Raw genomic sequence first — 12,669 nt, forward strand, 5'->3', positions numbered from 1 at the left:
ATGTGCACACAGCATCCTCCATGAAGGTGCCCATATGTGCATACAGCATCCTCCATGAAGGTGCCCGTATGTGCACACAGCATCCTCCATGAAGGTGCCCGTATGTGCACACAGCATCGCATCCTCCAGGCAGATGCCCATATGTGAATATAGCATCCTCCAGGCAGATGCCCATATGTGCACACAGCATCCTCCATGAAGGTGCCCATATGTGCATACAGCATCCTCCATGAAGGTGCCTGTATGTGCACACAGCATCCTCCAGGCAGATGACTGTAACTCAGACATATATTTTTACAATGGGTTTATTTGCACCCACAGAATTCTAGAGCTTTAAATCTGGGTGATCACCTTGTCCCAATTTCTTATTATATGGATGAGGAGACTGGGGGACTCTAACTATGTCTATATCTGTATTTATGCGCAGCAAACTTGCTTGATAACCAAGCATACCCTTTAACTTTCAGAATGCAGAGGACCAACTGTTTTGTTGCGTGGGCACATTAGCTGAGTGGGCAGGAGCACATGCTTTGCTCTGCGGTTACACAATGCCTCTGCGGGATTCTGTGTGGGATTGTGGATCCGGAGGGCTGAGCCTGGAAGCTCAGGTGGCCAAAGCTAGGATCCCATTTTTATCTAAAGCCTCTATTGGCCCTGAAATCAAAACAAAATTCAGGGAGAGCAACTGATTGCTTCCCAAAGCTGCAACCCCCAAAGGGCCGTTTGGTCTTAGAAGCTATGGGGAACACCGTTTGCTCTCCCACACCAACCTGTGGAGGGGAATTTGGTTTAAAAAGCCAAGGAAACTCAAATGCTTTTTTGCTCCAGAAAATATAAAATTACTGTTCTGACAGCTCTTTATTTTCACTTTCAGAGGCGGCACTCCTTACATACACCTGGCGTCACACCTCACACTGCAGCATGTAACTATGGAGTTCGACCCCTCGCCTCTCCTGGGTGTAACTTCATCCCCTTCCATAAGGCAAGAGGCCAGTCAGTCATCCCAACATATAGGGCATGACTTCTCCAAACCAGCGTTTACATAGCTGTCAGCACAGCACCGAGGACTGTGTTCATCCTCTTCTCTCTGGGCTGTTTCAAGAAAAAATGCAGCTCAGTTCTGTCTGCTAACAGTCAGACTGAAAGGAGGCTCCACTTAATTCTGTAAACCCACTGATCAGAGGACAGGAGCCCCTTTGAATAAACTGCAAGATTTAAGGCTTAAAAACATTACCTGGTAGACTCTCTAAGCTGCACTGAAGAGGCTTGTGAAGATCACAACCACTTCCCAGCCTGCCCCGGGGTGCGTGGGGATCTGTGAGTCTCCTGTGGACTGGACAGTGGGCCGCCTCCACAGAAGCCTCTCAAAGAGGCCAATGGGCGGGTGAGTGAGTGAGCGTGAGAGTGAGTGTGCACATGTGAGTGTGGGTCAGTGTGAGTGTGTGAGAGTGAATGTGAATAAGTGTGAGCGTGGGGGCATGTGTGAGTATGCGGGAATGTGTGTGAGTGAGTGTGTCCTGTGTGTTCGCACCACTCATGCTCTCAGAAGAAACTGAAGGAGGCAGACGCACACGGTTTCCCTGAGGATGGAGGATGGAGGTGAGCACACTGAGGTCAGAGAGTCAAGGCCCCACGTTTTCTGGAAGGTGGACGGCACCAGGAACCAACAGCAATGAGGAGAGAGGTCGGCGATGGGTGAGGCACGTGACGTGGGACCCACAGATGTCACCTGACACTGATGCAAGACCACACCCACAGCGGCCAAGACACGCCAGGGTCACCCAGAAATTTCACCGCAGCAAGTGGGCCTCTGGGAGGACAGCGCCAAGGGCAGGAGGCAGGGCCTCTGGGCGCGCGGGGTCAGGCTCGGGGACCAAGGGTACAGGGCACGTGGGCTGCTGTAGGTCCTGGCTCGTCAGCACAGAGACATATTGTAGATCAAATAATGGTCGCTCCTACTCTTTTCGTGCTGAAACAACATGGTGTGCAAAGTCTTCCAGCACACAGAGGGCCTGGGTTCTCAGGAGAACAAAGGCTTAAAGCCAATGATGCCTGGAGCCCTGTGTCGGCTCCCTCCACCCCCATCTACCTCACAATAAAATGCCGTAGTCCTTCCAGGGGAAGGCGCCTCTAACTCGGGGTTCTGAGCAGACCGTGAGGGAAGCTACCTTCTGCACCAGCCTGGTCCTCACATGTGCCTCACTCTCCAGACAGGAGATCAGTATGCCATCTGTGAGCATGCTCTGTGATATTTTATACCAACTAAGCCCATGGCGTGTGACAGCAAAGCCACCTTTCAAATGGCTCAATCTGCCTTCACAATCATGGATACCCATGAAGTATAGCCATCTGGCCCATTAGTAGCCATCAAGAGTAAAACTCATTTAAAACGTGATCACTTATTTGATCGAGCAAAAGCACAAAGGAATAAAATCTACCTTGCAGAGCTGTTTTGAGAAAGCAATGAAAAATAAACATAAGAAGGTTTTCAGAAAAATGCCAGGAGGACCATGATCTTAGGATAGAGAGAGATGCTAGCCTCCAGTTAGGGTCTGGCTCCCGCTGGCAGGACACCCCTGGTTAAGCCACTCAACTGTTGTAGGCCTTAGTTACTTGATCAGAAGATATAAATTAGGCAATCACTAGAAAGCTCGCAGTAATAAAATGTATAATTGTATAATTCTTAGCATAAAACACTGTACAAATATAAGCCATTATTATCAAATTAATAACCAGTATCTTGGTTCTCACAGTTTCCATGGAAGGACAAACGGAGAGGAAGAATTTATCTGCAAAGTTAAAAAAAATGGTTTGATGGATGTGACACAAAGCCAGAGCTTTGCAATCCATGATTGCTATTCAATATCTGTAACAAAGACACTGATAGCAATTATGTGCAGAGCAATCATCAAAATCAACCCAAAGTAATTGGAAGAAGTGGCTAATTAGGAAGTCCAAACTGGGTTTTTTTTTTCTTGAGTAAAACATAGACTCCAGAGACTGGCCTGGTGGTGTAGTGGTTAGGTTCCCACACTATGCTTCAGCGGCCCAGAGTTCAGGGGTTCAGATCCCGGGTGTGGACCTACACACCGCTTGTCAGTATGCTGTGGTAGTGTCCCACATACAAAATGGAGGAAGACGGGCCCAGATGTTAGCTCAGCAACAACCTTCCTCAAGCAAAAGGAGGAAGCTTGGCAATGGATGTTAGCTCAGCAACAACCTTCCTCATCAAAAAAAAAAGACATAGATTCTGACTATGATGCTGAAATCCCTTTAAAAACCATCACCGAAGCAGTCAGGTAACTGCTCTGCATTTAAGGCAGGCCCCGTTACAGGGCCCACACTGCAGCCCCACAGCTTCCGCCCACAGAGGTCAGTGCCTGTCTCAGGAAGCACTGGCTGTAGCACCAAAAGGACTTGAAAATTAGAAGGCATTTACTTACCACAGACTCTACTCATTGCCAAAATCATATCATCGTACACTGAAAGGGAGAAGGGAAATGGACCATTACGATGTGTAATTTCATCAGAAAGCAGCATTTTCATGTTTAATTAAATTGATACAGGAAATCGTGATGTTCATTTGAAAAATGAAACATTAAAATGGCAATATTTATCCATAAAAGTCTTGTGTGTGTAATAAATCCTTCTAACCTATTCACTTTTTAAACAAGGAACAAGAACATTTTACTCGACATAAATCCAACTGTACACTTAATTGAACCACTTCATCACTGTTTCAATCATTTTAACTACATTAGTAATGGGATAAAACTTGGCTCATGATGATAGACTAAAATGACATTTCATATAAACCCAATATCATACATTTTTCTGAAACATTGAAACAGCTTTGAATGCAACTAAGGTACAAATCTATTTTCTTCTACAGTGTTACTGCCAAAGAAACAATGTGTACTACGGCTAAGGATATGCATGAATGTGCCTTCATAACGCATCTCATCCTGTTGGGGAAATGGATTTCTTTTTCGGAAAGCAAAGAAGGTTTTCTGTTACCTTTGCCAGCTATCTCAAGGACAGATACGTCCTGACCTCTCTCATCTTTCAAGGTTGCCTTATATTCACCATGGTCCTTCTTTGACAACTGCAAATAAAACACATCCCATATTTATGTAGAATCAATGCCATGATATAAAATGCAATAAACGCTAATACATTTTCTTTGCAAAACACGGAAGTTCAGGATGCAGATTGAGAGATAATGCAGGATTTACAAGTTATTTAAAAGACCTGTTTTCGTTTCATTTCATACGGAACCTGTCTTGCTTTATTTCACACAGAGTACCTTAGGTATGAGCAGCTCGCAGACTCCCTTCTCCAGATCAGGCAACTTTTCAGTTTCATACAGAACATCATCCTTCAGCCACTTGAAAACTGTTTCTTTCTTGGTGTTTGCAACCTACATGACAGAAATCTTACATTCAGTATGTGAATCACTCGGACTCCTAAGAAAAAAGTCTATTCAGATATAAAATCACAGAACTTTAAAAAATATAACATCAGTTTTTATTATAGACTGTCTCAGACAGAGGTTCATGGAAAAGCTGTCAGTCCTAAAAATGGCAAATACATTTCTAAATTCCAGCTTCTGAAATAATTAAGGCCTCTCAGTTGCACACGGAAGGACAAATGATTCCTCAGAGTTCTAGCCTGTGAAATTAGTAAGGATCTTTTGGTTTATGTGAAATGTCAGTAATGAAGACAAGTTGTAAGCAATGTACTTTAAAGTACATTGTACTTTATATAAAGTACAATGTACTTTAAATAAACTTTTTTGGTGAGGAAGATTGGCCCCAGAGCTAACATCTGTTGCCAATTTTCTCCTCTTTTTTCTTTTTTTTTTTCTCCCCAAAGCCCTAGTACATAGTTGTATATCCTAGTTGTACATCCTTCTAGCTCTTCTCTGTGAGACACCACCTTAGCATGGCTTGACAAGTCCTGCTAGGTCCTCACCCAGGATCTGAACTGGCAAAACCTCGGGCCACAGAAGCAGAACGTGCAAACTTAACCACTATGCCACCAAGCCCGCCCCAGCACCGTACTTTAAAATTATAAATAATATGAAATATGCTTAGAGGTCTACAGAACCGTTCAGTGGCTGCTTTTCTGGCAATGGGACATTCCAGATGCATCTCTGTAGAGGGAATGAAATCTTAACACAAAATAAACCCAATGGGGATGGGAACATTCCTTCTGCTAAAATTCCTCACAATTCAATCAACGACATGATCTTGAACTTGAAACTGAGCTTTGTAGAATTCCAGAGATGAGCAAGCACTTTGGTTCACACGCTCTGACATACATGTCATCCTGGTGAGAGAGAAGTCCGGCTCCATGTGAACGGAAGTGACCATACTGGATCATGTGAGACAGAGGATTCTGCATTTGCATCCCGTACGGGTGCAACAAAAGTGGTGTCAATGACTAAAAGAGTAAATTATAAACGTTCAGATGGCGTGATCAGTTCTGATGGTGTGGCAGTGCCACATGGTTTAGGATTTCCCGTATCGGCTGTGTCAACTGGTGTAATTAGTGACAGCACCAGAAAGTGACCCCCAGACAGCAGACATCCTGCATGTCTTACTCACACGCGTGCCCCAGGGCATGGCATGGAATTATAGAGAAGCAATTCCATAAAGCTTCGTTGAACAACTGGAGGAGTGCCTCCCGCTGGCCTGGGGAGTAGGATCTTCTTTCCAAGGACAGAACCACAGTTTGAAAATAAAGGATAGGCTGGACTGTAGCTAAACTATTCTAGCGGATGATCTCCTTTACTCTAACATTTCCAAATGGCGTCCATTTTCAGTGCCAGTCCATGCTTTTACTGTGCCTCCCATAATTCAATACTGCTTCCTCTTACTCTCAATTTCCAAGATATTTTAAATTGTGGGTCCTTGTGTGCTAAATAAAAAGGTAATTTCCAATGACCTTCAACCTCTGTTCTCTAAAACAAACGTCCTCTATTTATTTCTCCTATAGCTGGGGAGGTCCTTATGCCCCTAAATAACTCATTTGTCTCTTCTCTGAACTTTCTGCAATTTCTCTACCATTCTTCAGATATGGGCACCTAACACGAATATAAATGCCTAGAAAAGAAAATGACAAGATTGCTCCTGAGACATCATGGGGCATGGGGCTGACTCACGTTCCAACAGTAGACACTCCCTGAGCCTCCACTTAGCTGTTTAGGAACTTTCTTTCAGATTTTCCTCTGTTTCTGACTGAAGTTTCTCTTATCTTAAACTTTTCCTTTCAAAGATGGGTTTCTCTCAAGTTATAACATGCATGTATCCTCGCATAAATTTTCTCCATGAGTTTTGATATGTGAGTAAAGAAAAGAATAACCATCTGCCAAAGTATTATCAAGGGAAATACTATGTGGAAGAGGGTTTACAGAATCATAAGATCGGTAGGGACACAAGTATTCATGACATCCCCAGGACTTATTCCTCTTACAACTGGAAGTTTGTGCCCTTTGACAACTTCTCCCGTTCCTCCCACACACCAGGCCTTGGTGACCACCATTTTACTCCGTCTATAAGTTCAGGTTTTTTAGATTCCACATATAAGTGATATCATACAATATTTGTCTTTCTCTGACTTATTTCACTTAGTCTAATGCCCTCAAGGTCCCCCCATGTTGCAGCATGCAGCAGAATTTCCTTCCTTTTTAAGGCTGAGTAATATTCCATTGTTTGGATAGACCACATTTCATTTAGCCATTCATCCGTTGATGGACACTTGGGTTGCTTCCACTTTTTGGCTACTGTGAATGATGCTGCCATCAACATGGGTGTATACATATATAGATGAGTTCCTCCTTTCAATTCCTTCCTATGCTGGATCGTATGGTGAGTCCATGTTTAATTTTTGAGGAACTGCCATACTGTCCTCCACAGCAACCAGCCTCTTAATTTACACCTGAATAATTAACTCCTAGTTTCCTTCCCACATGGCTCTTTCATAGTTCAGCTCCCCTGTCGTGGTGCTGGACATCTCTGGAGCAGTCTCCATGTCCCTATTGACCTGCATCGTCCTTGGTCATCCTCCAGCACTTGGCTCAGGAATCTCTGCTTTGTTGAAACTGTCTGTCTGCTCTTCCCTCTTACCCGCTGGAGTGTAAGCAGCTTGAGGACAAAAACCACTGCATTGTTGACCTTGTCCCCCAGCCTCTTCTTCAGTAACAGTCACAGAGCGGGTGCTCATTAAAGTTTGTTCTACAAAACCCAGATTTTTCTATTTAGTAGTAATTAAGGTTTAATTTACTACCGAATTGTTAACGCAAAGCTTAAGCATCTTATTCCCAAAGCATACCTTTTATTTCCTAAAAAAATCATATAAGCATCATGAAAATTACCAGGTAACTTTCTTCATAGCATATTTTATCAGAAATTTACTTACTGAAACTGTTTTTTTATGCTTTTTGGTGAGGAAGATTGGCCCTGAGCTAACATCTGTTGCCAACCTTCTGCCTTTTGTTTTTCCCTCTCCCCTTAGCCCCAGCACATAGATGTGTATCCTGGTTGTAAGTCTTTCTAGTTCTTCTATGTGGGATGGCTCCACAGCATGGCTTGATGAGTGGTATGTAGGCCTGCGCCCAGGATCCTAACCAGCGAACCTGGTGCCGCTGGAGCAGAGCACGCTATCTTAACCACTTTGCCACAGGGCCAGCCCCTAAAATCTTAAATAAATATCTTTGTAAACTACCTCCTTGAATCTTCTTTTGCTGGTCACAACACTGTAGTGTTCTCATGAAGAATAAAGAGAAGCAACAAAAGTCGAAGTGCTGGGTTGTCCACGAGACCCAAAAGTCGCTCTGTCCACCCACCCTCGCCTCTCTCAGCACACACGTTTCACCATCACCCGCGGCTGACGGCCTCTGCTTCCCTGAGACGGCTCTCTGACGGCCACAAGAACAAGCTGCTCACTGCGTTCCTGTCAGGACCGACTGCTCACCTTACAAATAAGCCGAACATCACAATCTTCTGTAACGTCCCAGTGCAGGTACTCAGCAAAATGAGGGCCTGAGGGGGAGAAAGAGGGGAACAGTGTTGAAAAGGAAAAAAGAAATAAAAAAAATATATATCTATGAGTGCATTTTTGGCAGAAAACAATAGTTGTTCAGTATGAAACCAGGATAACTAATTTTCAGGGCTCCAAGGTCAAAGTGTGATTTTCCACTGCAATCTGTATTTGGGAGTGAGAATATCCTGGTTAATCTCTCCTGCTTGCTGACATCTAATATCTATTGTTCTTTAGAAAGAAGAATATGAAATCATTATTTTTTTTTCTCAAGTCGTATGTCTAACTGAGTATCTCAATGGCATAGTACATAAAAATTTTAAAATAGGAGAATAGAGATAAGATGAAGAAGAAACAGCTTGACCTAGCAATTTTGGAAATGCGTATTTTATTTATATAGCATTCAAAGTCAAGGAGGGATCTATATATGTTTTTCATAAATGTCATTTTATTTAAAATAAGTGTAGAAGTGACCCATCTACTAATAACGACATAATTAGCCCATTCAACACAAAAATATAAAGCAGATTTAGAAAGTATTTATTGATTTCTTTTGTATAAGTGCATTCTACAAAGTTGGTAAAAAAAACTTATAATGTAGAAATGAGTAAAATAAAATTTTTAACTATTAAAAATAAAAATCACTTAAAGATAATGTGTTGATTTTATATTTTATAAACCATATTCTCACTTTTTTCAAAAGCCATAGAAATCCCATATAAAAATTATTCTTTAAATAAATCCTTGGATTATATTTTAGATTCTAAAACTAATCCATTTTCCTTTCTATCTAGTTAATGCACATTTTTATAAACAACATATTTAAATATATTGTTTGTAGTTAAATAGTTAAAACATTTAAAAGTTAAAGAGACAAAAAGTGCAAACAATTTTAAGTAAAAAGCAAGTTCCTGACAATTGAAATTGCTTCTACAGCCCTGGCTACATTTCAAAGCCTAATAATTCACCCGCTCCATTCTTTTTTTTTTTTCTTTTTTGTCAAAATGGCTGCACTGTGTCTGGACATTGAGGATGGAGATGCCCTGCCCTGATCCCCACCCGGCTGTGAGGTCACCTCCTTTATCACTCATTTGCTAAGTACTGAGCTCCACCCTGTAGGAAGCGTCCTGGATGCTGCAAAAGATACAGAACAGGCAGTCCCCGGTCCTCAGGAGTTCCAGTCACATTAACCTTCAAGTGAATGCTCAGATAAGGCCTGCTGGAGGAACCCCAGGGGGCGGGCAGGCAGGGGAAGCTACAGCGAGGCTTGAAGATCTGCTGTGGACTTTGCTGCCTCAGTTTGAGAGGTGGCCATGGGGGAGCATCCTGGAGTGACAAGACGGCAAAGAGGTGGGAATGTGCCTGGCAAAATGGAAGACCTTAAAGACACCGGTCAGCTCATCCAGAAGTTGCACTGGGCAAGGAGGCAAACAAACTTTGGTTCAGTGAGGCGGGCAGATTATGGAGAGCCTAAATTCAGCCAGTAAGCTACGTAGTTATTCAAGAGTTTTAAGGAAAGGAGTACCTAAAAGAAATGAGTGTTTGGGAAAATTTATCTTCTAGCAGTGTGTAGAAGAAACCAGTTAGTTAGTTAGCAAGTTGGCCACAGGGCCTGGTTCAACTGACCATTTCTTGGACTCGGATAGTAACAGGAAATATGAACGCTAAGCTACAGATTCCCAGGCTTTTTAAGAGAGAAGCAAGAAAAAATACAGATGGAAAAAATGAAAACGTCAAAGAACAGAAAAGAACCCAAATTTCTGCAGATAAAAACTGGTCTAACTTCTTGACCCTTTAAAATAGCATTTAGAGTGGTTAGGCTTTATGGATGTAGGATGCTGCTGTAGACAAATACGGAAATCCTAAATCTTCTGTATGCTGGTGGTGGGGGCAAGTCAACCACTTACCTTGTTTCCTGAGAAATTCTTTTCTTTGAAATTCAGCCTCGTCCAGGACAGCCCTGAATGCTAATTTCAACATGTAAGAGAAAAGAAGAAATGAAATACGTTTGCTTCTGTCTAGTCACAAGAATTTCTTTTGAATTGGACATGGACACATGAACATATTCAACACAGCCTACCATCTCCAATAAGAACCAGCGAAGATTGATTTTTGGCATTTCCGTCGTGAATCTGCACAGTGTAGGTGCCTTCGTTCTCAACAGTAAATCGATCCATTACCATCTCAATAATGCCAGTGGCTTTGTCACATTTAATTTTGTGTGTCTGGAAGCAATAAAGGAAACAGAATTCCACAGTGAAATTCCTTCTTCCAGTTTCAACCCTGATATTTAATAGTTGGCAGTGTCTATTATATCTTAAGGGATTGTGACACATGTAAAAACACAAAATGCAATTTTATCCACGAAACCTCTTGGTGAACCAGACATCAGATAAGGGACACCGGTGTTCACTGGGTGACGAAGCCCTAGTCCTGTGTGGGAGCTTCCACAGCCCAAAGTCTCCAGCAGAAACTCTGCACACTCTCCAGGAACAAGCAGCTAACGGAAGATACTTAAATACGTGCGAGAAAATAAAGTGGTGTGCACGTTAGCATATCCCACACTGTTACAAAACCACATGTCGCTAGCAACAATGACACAATCCACCACCACACCATCCTCAGCCCTCAAGGACTCTGGGAACCACAGGCTTTGCGACTGCTGCCATTGATCAGGGGTGCAGGAGCCTTATGCAAGGAGAGCACAGACTTTTAGGGAGAGCACAGAGGAGTACTTTATGCTTCTGAACCCCAGTACCTAATGCTTCCCCTCCTTTCTGAGCCCCAGGACATGTTGCCTGGCACAGCCCCTACCCACTCTGGCCGTGGTCGCTATAACTGGACACTAGTCTCACTCCCTCTGATCAGCTCAAGGAGGACCGTCCTGGGATTGCCTTTGGAATTAGCTGGTGCCTTCCCCGTGGGCTCCACGCAGCCCCTGCCTCCCCTTCAGGGGCACACCTCCCAGTGGTTCCACTGTCCTCTTGCCACCTGCCTATCTTGCTAGATGGTGAGTCCCTGAGAACTGGGACTGCGTCACTCACCTTTGCAACCCCACCCAGTGCCTAGCACACTGCCTGGCAGGCAATAAATACCAAATAAATGTGGAATGACTAATGAGAAAGTCAACCTGTGGCTTATCAGCTGCCGCCTGGGGCACTGAGCTGGCTGTGGTCTCCTGATGCTGTTGAGCGGTGCTGAGCAAAGTTTCTACAGGGGCATTCTTATTCCTTGCATCTTCCCACCGTTACTCTCCAGTGACAAATTCTGTGCTGGCCTTCATTCCTTTAACGTGCATTGTTAAGCTGCTCCGACAAAATTCAAAGCTGAGGGAACGGGAGTCGCCAAGATGAACCGGGCACAACCTCTGACCTCATGGTTTACAGTCCAATAGGAGACACACAGATGCCCAAATCACTACAACACAGGCAGAAAGGGTTTAAGAACGAGCCAGAGAGGCACCGTCTAGCTAAGAGCAGCAGAGGCTGGCCTGGGAACCAGCCTTCCTTCTACCTACAGACCCGGGAAGACTTCTCTGTCAGCGCAGCTCCTCCCTTCCGATGAGGCCTCAGGGAAACCGTGCAGCTGTCCCAGTGTGTCCCCTCAACCCCTCCCTGCTTTGATCCCCTCCTTCCTCAGCACCTGCCCCACCACCCCCATCACCCCCACCACCATGGATGAACATGCCCAGACCCCACAGTCCGCTATCCGGGCAGATCTGAGCAGCAACACTTTCCAACACTGCCACCCACCCAAAGCTCGCCTCTCCTTCAGACTCTGCTCTCATCACGTGCGATGAGCTAACAGATACTGAGATGTTTTACGGCCATTAATGGACTGTGGTTTATTCCACTGGGACAATACGGGATCTGAAATTAGGCAGGGGTCCTGGAGGTGGAAGGACCACATCCAAAGAATGATTCATCCTAAAGGCTGCAGTAATGCAGAGAAAGGATGCATAGAGGCCCCTGGACTCAAGAGTCTCCTTAGCAACACCAGCCCTGACATCTCAGACGGCCTGATCCTCTGGACTCCACCTCCGCACCCAGAATGAACAACAGGACGATAATGTTTGCAATGGACACTTCCTGCAGGCATTCATTCTTCCTTCCAGATGGAGCCCTGCTGGGATTTAAGCAATGACTTCCCAACCTGAAGAATGACCTGAACCATGAAGGCCGGAGGCTGGGAGCAAGATGAGCAGAATAAACACCATAATCTGTGACCAGCAGCAAAAAAGCGGGATGACCACAGGAAACTCCACTCCTTCCCTCTAGACACCACACTCCTCCTACAATCCTTACCCCAATCGGAATACGAAAAAGAATTTCTATCTGTAGGTAACTAACAGATAATTTGTAAGTTTAACCAGAGAAACCGCATTTTCTGACAAATCACGTGCATTTATTTTCACAATGCTCTTGCTTCTCTTTAAGGTCACATCTATATTTTGTTATTCCAAAAGCCAGTGTCACAAGAAAGAGTTTACAATATGAACATTAGCAACATAAGGACTCTGTTGGGTTTATATCTGAGTTCATTTCCCTCGGCGTCAGGCACCGTTGCTAAACTCTCCTGCCTGGCATTCGAGGCCACTGTCTTCTGACCCCTTTCCTTTTATCTGAC

General features: G+C 44.1%; 1 protein-coding gene across 3 annotated transcripts in view; it reads right to left on the reverse strand.

Annotated features, from left to right (window-relative positions):
• The window catches only part of MYOM2 (myomesin 2), a 93,948-nt gene that overhangs the window by 21,414 nt on the left and 59,865 nt on the right, over positions 1-12,669 (reverse strand). For all 3 annotated transcript variants that reach the window (XM_014838822.3, XM_070500138.1, XM_070500139.1), the window contains 6 exons: positions 10,124-10,268; positions 9,951-10,010; positions 7,978-8,045; positions 4,307-4,420; positions 4,018-4,105; positions 3,444-3,482 (listed from right to left, as the gene is read on the reverse strand). In XM_014838822.3, the coding sequence (XP_014694308.3) occupies positions 3,444-3,482; positions 4,018-4,105; positions 4,307-4,420; positions 7,978-8,045; positions 9,951-10,010; positions 10,124-10,268 (514 nt within the window). The remainder of the gene's footprint in view (positions 1-3,443; positions 3,483-4,017; positions 4,106-4,306; positions 4,421-7,977; positions 8,046-9,950; positions 10,011-10,123; positions 10,269-12,669) is intronic.

This window comes from Equus asinus, chromosome 27, assembly GCF_041296235.1.
Source record: "Equus asinus isolate D_3611 breed Donkey chromosome 27, EquAss-T2T_v2, whole genome shotgun sequence".
NCBI lineage: Eukaryota > Metazoa > Chordata > Mammalia > Perissodactyla > Equidae > Equus > Equus asinus.